This window comes from Orbicella faveolata, unplaced genomic scaffold (genome assembly GCF_042242905.1).
Source record: "Orbicella faveolata isolate gen_17 unplaced genomic scaffold, um_ofav_v1 contig_46, whole genome shotgun sequence".
NCBI lineage: Eukaryota > Metazoa > Cnidaria > Anthozoa > Scleractinia > Merulinidae > Orbicella > Orbicella faveolata.
The window spans coordinates 11,645,123-11,665,000 of record NW_028301576.1 but is presented as its reverse complement, the minus strand read 5'-3'; the positions used below and the strand labels follow the sequence as shown (position 1 = coordinate 11,665,000).

Sequence of the window (19,878 nt, the reverse complement as noted above, 5' to 3'; positions counted from 1 at the left end):
CAAGGGTAGTTGTCAGAAATCAGTAGATTAAAGCAATAGTACTGTTCAATAGTTCATAATTATTGTTTTTAATAGAAAAATCCCTGAAACCCCTGCAACATTATATAGCTAGAGTGAGTGCTCTTGGCAGAGCATAAATTTTGGGAATTATGTATAACAAAACTGTAACAAAACGATGGTGTGTTGTTTTCCTGTGTATTGACCGGAAACAACGACAAATAAGTCTAACGGAGGAACAATTCACAAGTCATAACACGAGGTTCAATGTTCTTTGTTCAGTTTCTTGGATGATCTGTTCTTGTTTATATTTTGATTAACATTTTTGCAGTTACAGAATGTAACCCACGTAAAAGAAAAGTACACCTATACTGGTATATATTATCATTGTCGCCAAGGGAAATGTTCATGTTGGCGGTGATTTGTCTCTTCATTCGATCTTGTTCTTTTGTAGGATGACAGATAGTACTGTGAAATTGTCGTCATATTCGACCGCAAAGTTGTCAACGAAGAGTAATTTCTCGGCTAGAGCATTCTCGTCAAAATGAAGAACATCTTCGTTTATCAGTTCTTTAAGAAGTTCATCGTTCATTTTTAATGTCAGTGACTCTTGCTTGTCATCCGTCGAATTCGAAGATCGTGTGCACCGACACTTTGAAAATCAGTTAATGTTATGGGCAGTCAGGAAATTATCTCAAAGCTCTCAAGAGTGATAGAAATGTCGAGTATATAATCTAATTGTTAACGAGAAATGCCAAGCGATTCTGGAAACAGCACGACGGAAAAATCACTATCACGATTCTGTTACATATTCCGTAACACTCAGCAACTGTATTGCATGGACTTCAGCCTGGGTGAACCAGAAAAGGATATGTAACATGTTCCTATAATGTCACGCACAACGGAAAAATAACTATGGCGATTTTGTTACATATCCCGAAGCGCTCAGCAACTGTATTGCATGGACTTCAGCCTGGATGAACCAGAAAGGATGTGTAACATGTTCCTATAATGTCACGCACGACAAAAAAATAACTATGACGATTTTGTTACATATCCCGAAGCACTCAGCAACTGTATTGCACGGACTTCAGTCTGGATGAACCAGAAAGGATATGTAACATGTTCCTATAATGTCGCGCACAACGGAAAAATAACTATGGCGATTTTGTTACATATCCCGAAGTACTCAGCAACTGTATTGCATGGACTTCAGCCTGGGTGAACCAGAAAAGGATAAGTAACAGATTCCTATAATGTCACGTACGACGGAAAAATCAATATCACGATTTTGTTACATATCCCGAAGCACTCAGCAACTGTATTGCATGGACTTCAGCCTGGCTGAACCAGAAAAGGATATGTAACATGTTCCTAAAATGTTGTGCACGACGGAAAAATAACTATGACGATTTTGTTACATATCCCGAAGTACTCAGCAACTGTATTGCATGGACTTCAGCCTGGATGAACCAGAAAGGATATGTAACATGTTCGTATGATATGAACGAGCGAGGGAAAAATGACGATTTTGTTGTTGTTTTTGTCTCCTATAGTGTCACGCATTACTGAAAAATTATGTGGTTTTTGTAAAATATCCTGTAGCACTCGGTAACGTAGAAATACTACGAGGACGTTTGCGTGGGAAAACCAGAGCGGATTTATAATATGTATCTGGATTCGTCTTTCAGAAAACTGGTGTACCATGGACTTCAGTCTAGGGTCTAACCCACGAATGAAAATAGTGATTTAACATTTTAGTAGCTATCTAGTCCCCATACAATCTAAAAGCATGACAACGGGTGTAAGTTATGATATAAATAGAATATTAATCGGAAGACTTAACTTGGTGCATTTGACTTGTTGAGTTTTGAAGCTGTTGTCTTGATTCGATGCTCTGGGAGGTTGGTCACGAGCAGCGCAAGCTGAAAACGCTTTCTGGTTCTCTCCGTCGTTCTTGGGTGAATGAATTCACGTATAAATCAATCGTGGCTGGCGATTTCGTTTGGTTTTCAACAACTGTTTTATGGTTTAAGCGAAAACCAATCCAAATGTATAGTCAGGGCAGCTCCTTTGTTTCCCTTCCCGTGAAAAGAAAACCCACGCGCCTTCTTTAACTCCTCAAGGCAAATTCGATTGGAAATTGGCTCAATTTCCCACAAATGCGTCAGAGAGACACCATATCTTCTAACTCAGAGGCACATCTCGTTTTGTGTCCGTTTTTAACGACCGATGACGAGTTCATTCGAAGTCGAAGTCTTTTTTTTTGTATATGACCGCGCAATATTCCCGCGTTATGAAAATTTATTATAAAATATCAATTATGTGGCCAGATCATATCTGAAAATAACCAGGTTAATTTTGTACACAATTACTCTCACTGCAAGCAATTATCGCGATGACAGGAACCTAACAGATAAATGACATCACCCCATAGCAACCGGACCTGGCGAATTTTTGAGCTTCCGGTTAGCTCTGGCTCGTGATACTTCAATGGTAGCTGATAGACCAAGCACAACTCACATTGAACTTTCTGGTTTCACAGGCGTGACTCTTAAAAAGGGTATTATTTTGAACTGTATCAATTTTAACCCCTTTCAACTCAAATATATCATTGTTATGTATACTCTGAAAATAATGTACTAAGCTATTCAGTGATGATACTTCAAACAGCACACATGTACCTTGAGGATGGCTTCTACCATAAATATTCCTTGCATGAGAAACAAATATTTTCAAGCCCATATTGCCATTACAATAGATAGCCACTGTAGTACAGCCTATTGTCAAGACAAAATTGTTGAAATTTTCGGATATAAGTGATTGAAAGGCTCTATCTAAGGAGGTACAGTACTGATATCCTTCTATTGTAGCTTCTTGATGAATAGTACCAGTGTAGGTTTCACTGTATTGAAGTTCATAGTCAGTCTCGAACACATTTAAAAGTGTGGGTAATTCGGTCTGCATTAAAAATGATTGTCTGGTACAACTGATTTCCAATATTCATTATTGACACCAGATCATTAGCAGAATTGATTCCTTGTTTGTTACTGTAAATCAAAGAACACAAACTCACATGGCTGTCCTGAACTTTGCCCAAATACCAACGCATTAGCTTGGCTATATGGTGCCGCTATTGTTTTGCTAGGGTCAACGTAAAAGGAGTAGGACCAGGGTTTTTCTCTATATCTGAACTCAGTTGAAATTTGCAATAGTTTGATACGTGTGTCTGACTCTTATAAAGACACATGGGTCTATTACAAGAAAAGCTTGGTAAATACCGAGTTGCTCTATACTTCAATTTAATTATCCTTTGATATACCCTCACAGAACAATTCAACAAATACTTCTTCCCATGTTGTGCAACTTTATTTAATCTTACCCTCTTAGTATGAAGCTTACAAACATTCTTTGTAACTCTTCTAACCTTCACATAACGACGTAGCCAAGAGGACTTCGGTATGCTTAGACGAATACGCTCATAAACAAATTCCTTCAGTCTCCTGCCCTTTCTTCTGAGACGTTTCAGAGTGGCTTCTGGTATTCTACTGGGTTCTCGATCACGTCTAAATACACGGTTGTGTTTATATGTAAACATAATATGAGATAGCTCGTTTGATATAGCTGGTTTAATAATAATAATAATAATAATAATAATAATAATCACTTTATTTAAGTGTCGGTGTATTTAGCAATAATGTGCTAATTGGGGACACTGTAAATAAGTAAACAGATATTTCAAATATAACATAAACTATTAAGAATCCCAACTGGTGGGAGGCTGACCAGTTGGCTATTTACCCAACGCGGCCGAGGAGTTGAACTCGGGGCTACCGAGAGCAAATCCAGACAGCGGTGGGGCGGAGGATTTGAACCAGGGACCTCCAGATTTCAAATCCAGCACCCTAAACCACTCGGCCACGCCGCCTCCCTTAAGGAGGTTTCGCTTGATATTTCTCGATAGAAGGTTCACTCGTAAAGGATCGCTCGTAAATTGATCTCTCGTAAAGTTCGCGGACCGACCCGTTCCCAAAACGCTCCACAAGTTTTAGTGTGGGTCTACCGCGAACGGTGTGTGACTTTGTATGTACATTGAGCGTAATAGCCATCGAATTTCTTTCGCTTTCATCAAGCGAGGAATTTTCCACGAAGGCGGCCGTTGCTTTAAACCATGCTCTCTAGGGTTCATTCTACGCATGCGCGTACACTTCACGCATGTGCTCTAGTTGAACTGCGTTTGTGACTGAACGCAAAAAAAAAAAAAGCCCGAGTAATTACATGGTCATGTGCTAACCATGAGCCAACGATCTCTGTTAAGAAAGTCAAGTGGCGTGACGCGTGATGCGTGACTCTAACGTTGTCCACTTGGTCATCTTGTGAATGACACATTTCCTGGATAACAGACCGACATAACGTGGTATGATCTGAGGTCCTGTCATCAGCCTGATTGCTGGCCATCGTGGAATTGACAATGGAAAGGTAGGTTTAGTTTACTTGCAGACTTCCAGTTGAAAGATTTATTTTAGAATGCAAATTAACGCTGAAACATGCCCCTGTTTTCAGCGAGGAAACAATCATAGAGATAACTAGCCTACGTGTAGCCGTACCCACCTCTCTTGGGGGGGGGGGGGGGGGGTACGGCTAAACGTAGGCTAAGAGATAACTTCATCGCCAGAGAAAGATGATCATCAGAAAGATGCACGTGGTGACACAATGTGAGTCTTCTTTTTATCGTGGATCAAAACGGTATTTCAGAAGAGACTGAAGGAAGAATTGCTGTTTTGGAATTTTATTTTTCTGTACGTGGCTTTATTGCTTATGCGTCCGTCCGAGTGGCACAGCACAGATCTGCCATCTTGACGGGTAGGCAAAGCAGTCAGAAATTACAGTGAGCAACCGGAACGATGATACTGCTTGTATACGTTTAAAACTAGTGATCTAATCGGCTTCACATGTAAAATGGAAAATATGATGATTTTAGGATGATTTTTTGAAGGTATACGATATTTTGGCTGGCCAAACCAGTCTTCTTCAGTTACAATGAACATATTTTGAGCATATGTAGCATATTTTCGTAATACCGGAAACACGTAAAACTAAAGATAAGCATATGGTAAAACAAAATAATCAAATAACATAATAAAAGGGAACAATACGTTTCTTCGTGGATGTCCAAATTAAAAAAGCCTCTCTGACCTTACGGATAGAGTCTCGGTTGGAAAGGAATTTTTTGATGGGGATTATTTGCATGTCGTGGCAGTGTGGTTAGGAGATGACAGGAAATGTTCTGCGGCTGTAGTAGATTTAGATTTGTTGTTAGGGTTATCTATGGTACGGTGGTGTTTGTTACATTGGTCTTTGAAACGTCGTTTACAATACATGGGAGAGACGAACGACATCTAAAAGACCGATTTGAACAACATCGCCGTATAGAAAAATTCTCACTGAACCTTAAGAAGGCTGGTTTGGCCAACCGAAATAGTACACCTTCAAAACAATCATCCTACGTTATGTCGCTTTCTGCTTTTATACTCTTTAGAGTTTACTGTGTTTGTATGAGAATCCGATGGCAAACAACTTTTCCCATAATGCCCCTTAGAACGTGAACTCCTCTATTACCCCAAAAGATTTGACCTGGAAGTTAGCTGTCTTTCTGTACATTATCTTAAGCAAGTAATGAAAAATTGGAATTTTCTTTTCCAGCCCGCGTGGCTACTAGTTGGCCAGGGATATGTTTTCTCATCCATACACCCATACACTTTCAATAGCTCCGATCAGTTCAATCCAATTCAATTCAAAACGATCCAACTGAGATCAGTTCTGTTCGAAACTTAATATGCGAGTGATCGTGTGACAAATTCTTCTAGACTATTTTTTTTAGCTTTTACAACTTTACCTCCTCCCACCAATTTCAAAGATGGGAAAAGGGCGCGTTCTTGCTTGAGTGCGTTTTCATCATTAGTTTGTTTACATTTAATGACAGTACTCGATACTGCAAGATTAAGCGATTCAATGATTTTAAAACATTAACAATGTTAATAGTTGCAATTAATTTCTAAGCTTTTAGTTTATGTGGACGGCAGGTTATTTCTCACCCTGGACCTGTATCTAACTATTTTTTGGTAAATCATGAAGAATAAATATATTGTTCCAGTATATTTCTTACAACTTTTTTTAACTTCAGTAAACTGAAAACAACAACAACAACAACAACAACAAAAGGCAATTGACTGTGCCGGGCTACAAAGCCGGAAAAACTAATTTGGTTGTTTTGGTTCCTCTGTTTGGTTTTTGCCTCTCTTCGCCTTTATCTCTAGTTAAATTTATTTCCACTTGAAGTCTAACTCGATCTTCAATTCGAAAACCAACTCGAAGTCCAACTCGAAGTCTAACTCGAGGTCTAACTCGAACTCGAACTCGAGTCCAAACTCGAGGTATTATTTCTCCCTCGCAAAATACAGTAAGCCTCGTGAACCGTAGGAGTCGTGTAGGGCGATCAACCGCATTTTATAAAGATCTGTCATATATTTATCTCAAAGATGTCAACGATCAGCGATTTAAGCAATCATATCATGATACCAGGAGCTAGCATCATGGAACGGCGGCATCAACAGCCTCCCTCGCTTCGTTGGGGCTCACCGGAAGCCTGTTCGCAGGCTACCAGGATGCACACAGTCTGAACTGGAAACAATTTCAGTCCAATTCCATTTGAAAAGAGGAGAGAGTCCTTAACGTATAGAATAAGGATCACGACATGTCGTTTTCATTATTTAGATAAATCCTCTGGGAAATTTCTTTTTTGCCCTATACTATACTGTTTACCTTTTGTTCTTGAATCTTCTGTTCTTTCTTCAAATAAGCAGCTTCTTCCTAAATGTAAAAAGATAATAATAAATATTTAGACTATACAAAGATATGGCAGCACGACTTAGAATTAAGGTGAAATATTGCCCAATCCTTTCCATGATCTTGTGTTACTTAATGCCCTCTATTTTTTCCCAAGGTATAAATTGCGTAAACTCTTTTACAACCCGAAACGCGCTGGTACAAGTCCCATGAAGTCTCCTATTTCGTGGCGTTAACGGTTTCTCCGATAACGCCACGGCTGAAAGTGTCATTAGTCTGAGGTTTGATATTGAGACAATGAAGTCTACAAAATGTCTTACAGCATGGTTTGAAATCGAGTAGACTTTACAACTTCTTTTTGAAGAAATGTCGGCGGAGAAACTTTCGCCTATAAATAATAAAACAGTACATGTAAATACTGTCAAGCCGAGTTTTGTAGTTTTTGTTGTGTTGGAAGGGACAGCTGCTTTATTGACAGCTCAAATTTCTCCTTCTGTTACGGTAGAAAACCAGGAAACAATTTTGCTCTCGCAAGCTCGGAATAGCAAACACTATTCCGAGTTTGAGTAGGCAATCAGAATACACGAAAAGCACTATCCACTGTTTTTGCATATACTTCGATATAGATAACATGAGGTATTTGCATAATACTTGGTTTTATGCCAGTCAATAAACGAACAGCTAGAGGCACATTTTGATAGCATGTCACAATTGTTGGGACAATTTCTCTCCTTCCTGCACGTTTACTGTTATCAACAGATTGTAGTTTTAATTTGGTCAACATGAGAGGGCCGGGTTTGGTACATGTATTGATCAACATGCAGTTACGTGTTCCAACTAATCGTGATGACATGGTACCCGCTCTAGCTAAATGCCAACATATTTACCCTTAGCTTCTCTGTCTCTTTATCTTTCTCGGCGTTTTTATGCCGTTGTTCTAGAAGTTCTTTCTGGTAATCCTTCATTGCCTTGAGAAACTCTTTGTTTTGGTCGCACTCAGCCTTAAAGCGCTGGAAAATAAAACATGTATTTACAACAACATTTAGAATTCCACCTCGTCCTCTTCCTCATGCTCACTTGCTTGTGATTTACGTGCACAACGGTAGACTTTGCAAGAGACACTTTCTCAGTGGAAAGATGGATTTACCTGATGAGGAGTTGTAAGACATACGATTGGTTATGATAAGCAAAATACCTTTACATCTAGACAAGCTACTTTGAGGTTATTCTCTTAGTTTACCCAAAATTGTCACATGAACATCAAGTGAACACTGGGTATATAGCCCAGAATCCCATTTCACAAAAACATTATGTAAACACTGAGTGTATGGCCCAGAATGCTGAAGTCTTTCGAGAAGTGTTTTCAGAGACGCAGAATAATCATAATTTCCATATTCGGAACTAGTTGGCTATAGATGGTCAAGAGGTTTAGCTTTGGGAATGAACCTAAGTTTTTCCTGATGCACACTTTTCAGATTGCTTCATTCAAACAAAACATTTGCTTCACTGCCTGATTTATTATGTATATATTTTTTTTAAAATTTCGCTGCCCCCTAGCTTACATTTCTTTGCAAAAATTGGCAAGTTTTTCATGATTGTTATGAAACTTCTCATATTTACTCAATTCGGCGTGGTAAATTGATCTATGGGGATGTCTTTTTGTCTAAAAACAGTACCATCTCAAATTTAACGCTATGTTCCATATTCAGTTTCCCAAAGTGAACCAAGGAGTGACCTAGGAGTGTCGTGAGATTCGTATGTTAAATTAGTGTTTTATCTTTTTGCCCCAACCTTTGCTCAGAGCTTAATAGTTCATAGATTAGTTATTCATTAGCTTATTTTTATGTATGGTTTTAAATCAATAAAAGCGACCATGAAACGTGGCCAAATTTTATCTCAACACGTGAATGGTCTCTTTTTTATGCTCTGAGCAAACGAAACTCGTCTGCTGTCCTGAGCGTCACGATCGTGGCTTCTTAAATTTTCTATCAGACTCAACAAAGGTTTTAATTTTTGGATTATAAAAGCATTATCTGAGTTGTAACGCCATTGAAAAGTTGAATTATTATCCGCCCGAAATATAGCATTCATTGAAAATCCAGGATTTTAAGAGCAACCTCCTGACAATCAAAAACACTGCATTTTATCCAAAAACAGACTTTTTAAAGGGCTATATCGTAACTTTTAATACTACCTCGTGGAATTCGTAAAACACTTGTGCTCGAACATTCTTGGCACCCACTGCATGAGTTTTGTACTCCAGTTCAATTATGGCAAGGCCATCGTCGATTTCCTTGTAAGACACACTTGTTCCAGCCGATCCACGAGCTCTATCAAAGACAGGATCTAAATGCTTTCGTTTTAGTTCTTTCAGAAGTTTTTCGCAGGAGTTTTTGGTCAGACTATCATTTTTGGCTTTCCATTCAGCTAGCTTTTGAATTCCTTCATTCTGTTGAAGAGACGACAAAGATAATATTACAAGGACACCTGCTTTGCGATGAAGTGACATTAATGCAAGAAGAAGGGAGCAAAAGAAGGGAGCTGAAAAGCCAGATGGCAAGGAGGGAAGGGCAGAAGGAAGCAATGAAATAGGTAAACAAGAAATCAGGGAAGCGAGTAAGGGAGGAAGAGGAGTAGAGAAGGAGGAAGGAATGAAGGAAAGAAGGAAGATGGAGGAAACAACGGCATTTTTCTCACCATCAGCTCCTCAGAATCTCGTTTGGTATGGTCAGAGGAAATACCAACTGTTTCTTCGTTAAATATGGCCATGCTTTGGCGAATAGCAGATTCATGACTCGCCAGGATCTTCTCTCCATCACAGGGCAGTGTAGAAAGTTGTGCCTTTATTTTCTTGTCATAAGCTTGCATCGCTTTTCTCTTTGCATCCTTGCATTTTCTTTGCACATGAGTTTCCCAAGCTGTTTGCACATTGGGTATGCTCTTAGGATCGTTGATAGCATCAACATACAGTTTCGTCAAGACTGCCAGTCCTGTCGAGTTAAATTTATTGAAGAAATAATAAATGAAATTTTGTCCTTACCCAAAAAGGAGTGTTAATCAATGAATTAATATGAGTTTTGCACATGAATGAGTAATTATCATCAACGTTTTGATACTTTTCTCTTACTACATACTATACGGCTCTAGGAACATTTTTGAGTCATTTAAGGTTTCAATTACGTCATGAATTTCAGGACAGCCTCCTTTTTGGATTTACCCGATCCAGCTAGTAACACCTTCCAAGTTTCCCACCACAACAGAAAATTACTACTACTAACTCACACTTGAAAGCACTCTTACCTTCTCCAGTGACATACTCTCCTTCATTACAGCTTTTCTTGGGACCGATTTTAGAATGCAGCATTCTTTTAAACTCCTCCACTTCGGAGAAGAATTCTGGGTTCATACGATCCTTGTTCCGTTTGAAATCTTTCATTAACTCTTTGCTGAATGCAGGTGGTGGAAGACAAAAGGCATCAAATTCAGAAAAGAAGTGCAGAATGCTTTCAGCAATGTATTGGGTTTTATCCTTTTCTGATGCTTCTGTCCCTTTAAAAACCTAAAAAGTAATGACAAATGAGCTTACGAGCAAGGTAAAATATTTTTCTCTTCATTATGTAGGTCAGTGTTAATTAAGGTGATGGCTGTAACAGTACTTAGAGTGACGGGAGAGTGTATAATCCTTAGCTTTGCATGACAACACCAGACAAGTGTCAACGCAGTTTAAAGTATATTGATATTTTGTTCCTACATGTACAATGTCAGTATTAACAGAGCGAAACTCGACCAAAGTCGGGAGTAGCAGACATGTACATTTCTCGCTGGCACTTTAAAGAAGCTGTCGGGGCGTTTGAATTTGTATAACTACATAGCTATTGTACGAAGTTTGCCACGACTTATGCCTCAGGAATTGTCCAAAACTGTTCCTCCTTCGTTCTTTGCTATTTTGTTTCATCGAGTTTGACTACAGGAGTGGCAAATTCTAATAACTTTCTTTTTTTCTTTCTTTCTTCTTGGCGTCTCAGTCGCTCTTCCCTTCGTGTTGAGTGACGGCCATATCGAGTTTAGCCAATCGGTCAAATTCGTGAATTTCATTACAAGTGTCAGTCTTTGTAAGACCCGTTAATATAATAATGGCATATTTAAAACTTTAATGGTGATATTGATAAAAAAAAAATACCAAGTTTATAAAGAAAATGTTCGTATTGATTTTTAATTTAATATTGTAGCAGCAGAATAGATTTTATGGTGCCCCAAGTATGTCAATTTACAGAGATTTTACATGATAAGGCTAAATGTGTAAAATCTTTGTAAGTGGTTAATATATAAACATTCTTAGGAGATATTGTTAAGTCTGTAAATTATGAGTCATTTCCTCTTATTCTAGCTGCTACAATTTACAAACATTTTACAAACATTTTGAAATGAACAGAACTAAATAAGAATATACAGAATTACAGACATTCTGTTTTTAAGCAGGATAAGTACCAAATCTGTAAGTTCAGGATTTACAGACATTTTATAAAGTCTGTAAATGGGTCAAATTTTCCAGTGACACACTAAAGTATTTCAAAACCAAGGAACCACATTCTTACCCTTGTCAAGAAGTACTCTTTGATGTCTTTACAGTCATCTGGTATGTCAGTCATGACGTCTCTCAGGAGCCAAATGAAGTGTGGAAACGTCTTATGAAAAGCATCTTCATTTTTAACCAAACCACTCTGTCTGCCTGATCTAGCTTGAATTTGACGGGACAGTTTCAGTACAAACCTGATTTGTTTTTTGATTAAGGAAAGTAAAGAAGCCATTTCTGGCAATTTCAATATTTTAATACAAATCAATAATGAGGTAGTGAAAAGCAAGTCAGTCTGGTTGAAACGAATTCTGGAATATCGTTGATTTAAAAGGATACTCCAGTTGATTGAGGTCATTTCTCTTTGGAACTCCCTTTGAATTGTAAATTAGTATAGAAGCCATTAACACTATCAAAGTGAGGATCTGGTTGTCTTGCTGTCCTTCCGCCTCAGCACATTCCGTTCCTTCCGAGTCTAAGAGCACTACTCTAACGTCACGGCCATGGTTATCCTAAAACAAACAAAGACCAGGACATTTTAAGCCTCAAAGAAATCTTTGCACAAATGGCCGTCAATATTTTTCCCAATATACGCTTTAAATAAATAAATAAATAAATAAATAAATAAATAAATAAATAAACATGTCTTCTGTGACCCCATTCCAAAATTGCATGCTTCACATCGCTCAGCTCCAGTTAGGGTTTTATTACCTTTATCGTATGTGGTAAAATCCAAATCCAAATTCCCATCGTCTCGGGATCCATCTTAAATCCCACAGGGAACACGTCAGGCTGATTAAATGTTTCACCTAAAATAAAGGACTTGCCATCCCTGCATGGTCCAACTATTGAAACAACACACACGGGTTCTAAAAAATAAATAAATTTCATGAATCTCGACGTCAACGCCATGTAACAGGCAGTTCCCGAGAAATGGTTCCTACGCCTACATTGTAAAGGATATTGCTAATCAGTAAGGACTGTCCATGGTACAGTTCGATATCTTGGGTAGCGAGGCCTGGAACCGAGTTTCTATCATTGCCCTAGTAAAGAAATTTAGCGTGGTCCTGCGTATGCAACTTATGGTGCTTTCCAGGCCTTATCAATGAGTGGCTACCAGGCTAGATTCCAGGAGACGTGAGAAGAGTTTAAACACGCAGCTTTGGGGTCCCACCCATACAAGGCGTCCGACAGCCGGTTTCAACACGAAAGTAGGTAACTAAAATGATTACAATAGCTATAGCTAATGTCCTGTTACAAGGCTAAAAATGTTTAACAGAATAAAAATGGTAAAAAAAACAACAACAACAATAACAAACGCTTTCGACGTTATATCATCTTGAGGGCGAGGAAAGGCCGTTCGCTACAGGCGTAATTTTCATCCTTTTCCTGATGGAAACAGTTTCGTCATGGAGCAGTGAATTGAATTTGTTTGTTTATGCTTAGTTGCCAATGTTGAATCATTAGGCCTTTTAAGATTCTTGGGGTGGGATGGGGGGATTGAACCAAAAATAGTAATGGGATCTGATGGTGGGATAGCGGTACGTGAGTGCAGTTTTAATGGGAACGGTGGTGGTGGTGGTGGTGGTGGTGGTGGTGGTGGTGGTGCTGGTAGTGGCCTCAACGACGGCGATTTGAATGAAGAGAGGGATAAGAAATAGGACGACGCTAAGAAAGCAGACCAGAATAAGAAAAATGAGGATTAAGATACAGATGAAACTTAACCATTAGTATAACCTAGGCTTATAATCAAAACACACCTTTTATTTTTCCCAGCTCTGTAAGCGCCTCGTCATTAACATTTAGTGTTTGACGTCGTCCTTTAGTTTTTTCTAGATTACCCGTGTGTTGATTCCACTTAAAATTGTTGGGAATGCAAAGTGGTATTGCTCTTGCTTGTGTTGGCTGAGGCTGCAAGCAAAGAAGATGCCAATATACGCTTGTTAAATGTGTAGTTTCATCACCTCCAAATGTTTAATTCATGAGTTATTATAAGCTAGTATGTCTAGACTGCACTAGTAGAACTTTCACAGGAACAGTATAGGCATCAAACAAAAACATGGTATTAAAAGGGAACATAATATTAAGGTAACGTCAATAGGAATAAATAGTGAAAACAAAAATAAAGAGAATAAAGAAAATGACCTTATATTATTGACTTAACGTCATGAAAAGTTCGCTTACCATTCAGCGATTGTAGTTTCAATTTTATATATTTTTAGGCCACTTTTGCGAGGTAGATATTAGATGTTGACAGCTCATCTCACACGGCGTTTTTAAGTTGTCTATTACGTTTAGGTGCCGATAACAAATAGTTGTCGACACTGAACTAAATGTCTAGTCTGTGGAGGCCCTTACTACATTCACTAATTTAGCGGTTCACCTTGTGCGCATTCATATTCGGCATCACATTTCACATTTCACAAGACTCGTTGTTTTATACACTAGTATACTTACATTCATCTTTGCTCTGCAGAGAATTAGTTTATTGCCTTGGTTGATTCTGAAATTCGAATACAAAAATAAACAAACCGTTGAAATGTCAAACAAAGCGTCCGGTGGAAAAAGAAGACGTCACAGATGTCACTACAGTCTTGAGTCTGGTATAAAGAACATTATCCTTGCCGGGTGTAATAGCTAAATCAGGTAAGAAATGTTATCGATTTGTGACGAGTGAAAGCGCAGCTACAGGGAGTTATAGTAGTTAGTTGGGGAAGAAGTATTTCACTTGCTCTGTCAGTCAGTCAGTCAGTCAATCGGTCAGCTGATGGGTCGTAAACTTTGTTTTGGTGGTAATTCCGTTGACTAGGTATTTTGCGAGAGGGGTGACATTTTCCGACCATTGTGAACAAAATGGCTCCCAAAGCGATGAACGGACCTTTCGTGTTTGGAGTGGAACAAGTACTCCCAAATTGAAGACTATTTGGTTTACAACAATGGGTGGGTGTATAATTCGATCTATCGACAACCTTGTCTGCAGCTGGTTTTAACCGAAACTTTGCGAAAAATCATATGAGAGGGTTTCGCGTTCGAGAAGCGTCTCATTTTCTTTTATTATAACATTACCTTTATGGCTTGAAATTTTTATTTTCCGATATTTATACAAGCGCAAACCATTTGTAAGAAGCTAGGAGAAAAAAAAACCCACACCAGGATTCGAACCGCCGACCACAACCCGGCAAACTTTAGGTTACCCGGCTGTTTTGATGAGATCATTTTCAACGATCTGGCTCCCTATCTACTTTTTGTGACTCAAAAAACTTAAAACCTGTATCGAAGAAATAAAAGTATTGAAACAACCTCTTTAAATTGAAGATCAGAGGCTCTTCAAAGACGGCCGAACTGGAGGTGCTCCTCGTTGCTTTTATTTAGTGGACCAATTTCACAGAAAGCGCAAATCGGTTTCAATCTTTGGGGGCATGTCTCAGTTTTTTGCCTATCATAGCGTGCATGGTTGCCTAGATATCTTTTCAGACTTAAAAAAAATTGTCATTTGTACTAAATATAAATTGAAATCTGTGCTTGGGTGAGTTTACTTAAATTCCGAGAAAATACTGAGTGACCTGTTCAACCCTCGTGTTGTTGGCTCTGACTTTCCATTGAAATGTAATGGAGCCTTTCTTTTTACACGACAAAAGTTTAACAAAATTAAACGAAAAATCATTGCGTAATTCTTTACATTGCCTTTGAATAGTATTTATTGGGGAACAAGGTGAGCTAAAAACAAGAGCATTTTTAATGCGCTCTCTGTATATTAAGAACACTGTATTTCATCACATCAGAAAAGTGGAAACCTAGTCGAAAGGGCCAAAGAATCACTTTAAGCTTCCACAATGTGTGATGGATCTATCCCTTCTAAACCCATGCGGTTGTACTTAATGTCGATTCCTTTGTTTTCAGAAAACAATATTCTGTTGACTGCTGCTTTCAAGTTGTTCATGTGGCGGAAAGCTAATCTACGTTCTTATATCTAACAGCTCTCTACCAGTCTGGAGTTAATGGAAAATAATAAACACAGATGTGGCCTGAGACTACTTTAGTTGATTTTCTTCTTGACTATTCAGTGAGAACAAGGCGATGCATATATGTGTTATGTGTCATTCAGATATTGATTTAACTCAGTTGATATATAATTTATTACCTTGTCGTTCGAATTTAATTGCGGACCGTTCGTAAACAGCACAATACATGAAAATGATTTCGGTTTTGCCAGGTTGAAGGCTTATTATTAGTGTTATTTACAGCAGATTTGCTTCGATTGAGGAAGCTCGCTAGTTGTATTGTATAATTTCTAGAGGTACCAAGACTTCACAGTCTTACCGGTTTTGAAGATAAATAGGTATCAAACATTACGTTAGGTTCCTGCAAGATGGCAACCAAAAGCCTTTATAATGCTTGGTGCACCTGGAATTCCAAGAATCAGAGAAAGGTCTTATTTACCCATGTCATGTGTACTTGTCGCATGCCATTCAGTCTTAGCAGTATGGTTCAGTTGTTTGCCTACCATGACGAGAATAGAGTTTTCAGACAGGAAAAAAGCCACTATTAAATTGTTTTGCTTAATGTAATTTGAAAGATGTGAACAATCTAGCAGAGCAAAAAGATAAAGATGTAAAGTAAATGAAAGCAGTAGATACTAACCTAATCGTCTTGATATGACACTGCATCAGTATATGTATTTCAATCTTCACTAGTTTCTAGGAATTGAGTCAATTTCAAGAAACTAGTGAACATGGAAGAAGCCTTTTTTCCTTGTGTTGTTGAATCTGTCTCGCGGCATTTGGAATCAAATCGAGGGCTGTTAAGGTGTTACCGAACAGTGAATCCATGCGGCATAACCGCATAACGAAAAGTGATGATCTGATCATGAACTGAAGTCAAAATTACTGTGTTCGAAATTAGCTCTATGGAACTCTCACAGGTGCCATTGTGTCTTGTTGAAACCATTAAGCAACCGAACTGGTTCAACTAAGAGTGCATTTAATAGTATTTAATACACTTCATCGGGTCGTGGACGCCATAAGTTTCATTAGACAGACAAGTTATAGTCAGATGAAATGAAATGAAACTAAAACTTTAATTTTTGTTAAAAGAAAAAGGGGGGACCTCTCTTACTAAGCAGATTGATGTAATAGAAAATAGAAAATCGCATTCCTTAAACCCCACTTGGGACTTTCTTAAATCATGGCTCACCCCGTTTTCTAAATTCATTTACTTTCGACATAATTATGTCGAAGGGTTATGGCGCAGAATCTCTGAAGCGTTACATAAATAACCAAAAATGAAACCCGACTTCTTTGTTATTATGTACTGCGATCTAAAAGCCTCTATTTATGTGCTTCTAATATTAGCAACAGCATTTTATTTCTTCTAAATATACTTTAAACCACGGATCGACTAGATCTGTAGCCCTGACTGAGTCCAAATTTCAGAGATGCAAAATTATTTAGAACCAAATAAAACGTTACATCCTTCACTGAGTCATCGATTGTCGATTGTTTCTAAATAAGCTAAAAGATAGGCATGATTTGGTGCAGCAAGCTTTGATCCAGCTTTATCTGTCAATAGCACGATTTCTATTTTTTATGACAAGAAACTTTCACATTCTTACCAGTTTAAAAAGAGGTTTTCAAAGAAACTTTTCAGACCCACTTTTCAGACCCAAGATCAGAAGCTCTTTGAATATGCCATCGAAACTGAAAATGCTCCTTCGATGCTGATGCTCCTTTAGTATTCAGTGGGGACCAATTTCCTAGAAAGATTGATCAACTTTTAGTGTGTGGCGCATGTCTTGTTTACCCATTATGGCGTGTAACCTTTCAAGCATGGAAACTTCTTGCTTTACATTTAGATTATCACGAAGGTTTTGCTTAACACATGTATATAAGCAAAATGCAACAGAGCAAAATCTTTAAATAACAGACAGAGATTCAAATCAAGCGCCACTGGAAAACAGTAATAATCCTCTGACATATGATAACGTTTTGTTGATTTTTTTTTTTTCTTTTAATTCCGAGAAACATTGAATGACCTATTCTACACTTGTGCTGTTGGCTCTGACTTACCATTGAAATCAAACTGAGGGACCGCGCAAAAATAAAAAAAATTCGCATTTCTTAATCTTGACTTAAATAGTGTCTATGTTTATGTAAAAGAAAGCTATCCTTCGCTTCTACATCTAACAGCTCTCTCCAAATCTGGAGTTAAAGGAAAACCTAAAGTAGTCTCACGCCAAAATTTCGGGAAGAAATCTGTGTTTATGATAAACACAGATTTCTTCCCGGAATTTTGGCGTGAGACTACTTTAGTTGATCTCCTTGCTGACTATTCAGTGAGAACAAGAGCTCCATATGTTATGTTAAGTTCCATGCTGATATGGATTTAACACGGTTAATAAATATTTTATTACCTTGCCGTTCCAATTTAATTGCTGAGCGTTGGTAAACAGCACAATCAGTATGAAACTGATTTCAGTTTTGCCAGGTTGAGGGCTCATTATTAGTATTTGCTTCGATTAAGGAAGCTCGCTAGTTGCATTGTTTGCTATCGATCATGATGGACGACAAAATTTCGTAGGCAACAAAACTACACAGTCTTACCAGTTTTTTGAATCAAATCGAGGGCTGTTAAGGTGTTACCGAACAGTGAATCCATGCGGCATAACCGCATAACGAAAAGTGATGATCTGATCATGAACTGAAGTCAAAATTACTGTGTTCGAAATTAGCTCTATGGAACTCTCACAGGTGCCGTTGTGTCTTGTTGAAACAACAAAGCAACCGAACTGGTTTAACTAAGAGTGCATTTAATAGTATTTAATACACTTCATCGGGTCGTGGACGCCTTATAAGTTTCATTAGACAGACAGATGAAATGAAATGAAACTAAAACTTTACTTTTTGTTAAAAAAAAGGGGACTTCTGTTACTAGGCAGATTGATGTAATGAAAATCGAAAATCGAAAATCGTATTCCCTAAACCCCACTTGGGACTTTCTTAAATTATGGCTCAGCCAGTTTTGTAAATAATTCACTTTTGACATAATTACGTCGAAAATTTATGGCGCAGAGTTTCTGAAGCGTTACATAAATAACCAGAAATGAAACCCGACTTCTTTGTTCAGTTGTTATGTACTCCGACCTGAAAGCCTCTATTTATATTCTTCTAATGTTAGCAGCAACATTTTAAGTATTCTAAATATGCGTTAAACCACGAATCGACTAGATCTGTAGCCCAGGTCTGTAGCCGTAACTGAGTACAAATTTTAGAGACGAAAAATTATTTAGAACCAAATAACACCTTACATCCTTTACTGGGTCTTCGTTCGTCGATTGTTTCGAAATAAGCTAAAAGATAGACATGATTTAATGCAGCCAGCTTAGACCTAGTTTAGACTGTCAATAGCACGATTTCTATTTTTTATGACAAGAAACTTTCACATTCTTACCAGTTTAAAAAGAGGTTTTCAAAGAACCTTTTGAGGCCCAAGATCAGAGGCTCTTTGAATATGCCATCGAAACTGAAAATGCTCCTTTGATGCTGATGCACCTTTAGTATTCAGTGGGGACCAATTTCCTAGAAAAATTGATCAACTTTTAGTGTGTGGCACATGTCTTGTTTACCCATTATGGCGTGTAACCTTTCAAGCATGGAAACTTCTTGCTTTATATTTGCATTATCACAAAGGTTTTGCGTAACACATATATGTATATATATGCATTGCAGGATTTGCAAAATGCAACCGAGCAAAACCTTTAAATAAGAGATAGAGATTTAAATTAAGCGCCAGTGAAAACAGTAATACTCCTCTGACATATGATAACGTTCTGGTGATTTTCTTGGAATTCCGAGAAACATTGAGTGGCCTGTTCTACACTTGTGCTGTTGGCTCTGATTTGCCATTGAAATCAAACTGAGGGATCATGGTAAACGACTATTCGAGACTATTCAGTGAGAACAAGAGCTCCATATGTTATGTTAAGTTCCATGCCGATATGGATTTGACACAGTTGATATATATCTTATTACCTTGCCGTTCGAATTCAATTACTGAGCGTTGGTAAACATCACAGTCAGTATGAAACTGATTTCAGTTTTGCCAGGTCGAGGGCTCATTATTAGTATTTGCTTCGATTAAGGAAGCTCACTAGTTGCATTGTTTGCTATCGATCATGATGGACGACAAAATTTCATAGGCAGCAAAACTACACAGTCTTACCAGTTTTGAAGGCAAATACTTATCCAGCAGTACTTTAGTTTCCTACAAGATGACAACTAAAAGCCTCAACAATGCTTAGTGCACCTGGAATTCTAAGAATCGGTCTAATTTACTCATGCCATGTTTACTTCTCGCATGCCATTCAGTCTTTGTACGGTATGCTTCAGTTGTTTGCCTACCATGACGAGCATACGGTTTTCAGGCCGGAAAAAATCCCGCTATTAAATTGTTTTGCTAAATGTAAT

At 38.1% G+C, this 19,878-nt stretch overlaps 1 protein-coding gene across 4 annotated transcripts in view; it reads right to left on the bottom strand.

Moving 5' to 3' along the window:
• The window catches only part of LOC110052571 (guanylate-binding protein 6-like), a 24,385-nt gene extending 4,644 nt beyond the window's left edge, over nt 1-19,741 (bottom strand). The window contains exons 1-12 of one of the 4 annotated variants that reach the window (XM_089278105.1): nt 19,634-19,741; nt 15,737-15,820; nt 13,874-13,919; nt 13,177-13,327; nt 12,128-12,285; nt 11,756-11,928; nt 11,439-11,613; nt 10,144-10,402; nt 9,541-9,833; nt 9,038-9,292; nt 7,731-7,853; nt 6,820-6,867 (exon numbers count right to left, since the gene is read on the bottom strand). In XM_089278105.1, the coding sequence (XP_089134231.1) occupies nt 6,820-6,867; nt 7,731-7,853; nt 9,038-9,292; nt 9,541-9,833; nt 10,144-10,402; nt 11,439-11,613; nt 11,756-11,928; nt 12,128-12,285; nt 13,177-13,327; nt 13,874-13,879 (1,641 nt within the window). In that variant the 5' untranslated portion in view covers nt 13,880-13,919; nt 15,737-15,820; nt 19,634-19,741. Of the gene's footprint in view, nt 1-6,819; nt 6,868-7,730; nt 7,854-9,037; nt 9,293-9,540; nt 9,834-10,143; nt 10,403-11,438; nt 11,614-11,755; nt 11,929-12,127; nt 12,286-13,176; nt 13,328-13,873; nt 13,920-15,736; nt 15,821-17,027; nt 17,154-19,633 lie in introns of those variants that run through there. The other 3 variants (XM_089278106.1, XM_089278104.1, XM_089278107.1) reach the window with 3 other exon arrangements.
• Between the last annotated feature and the right edge of the window lie 137 nt (nt 19,742-19,878).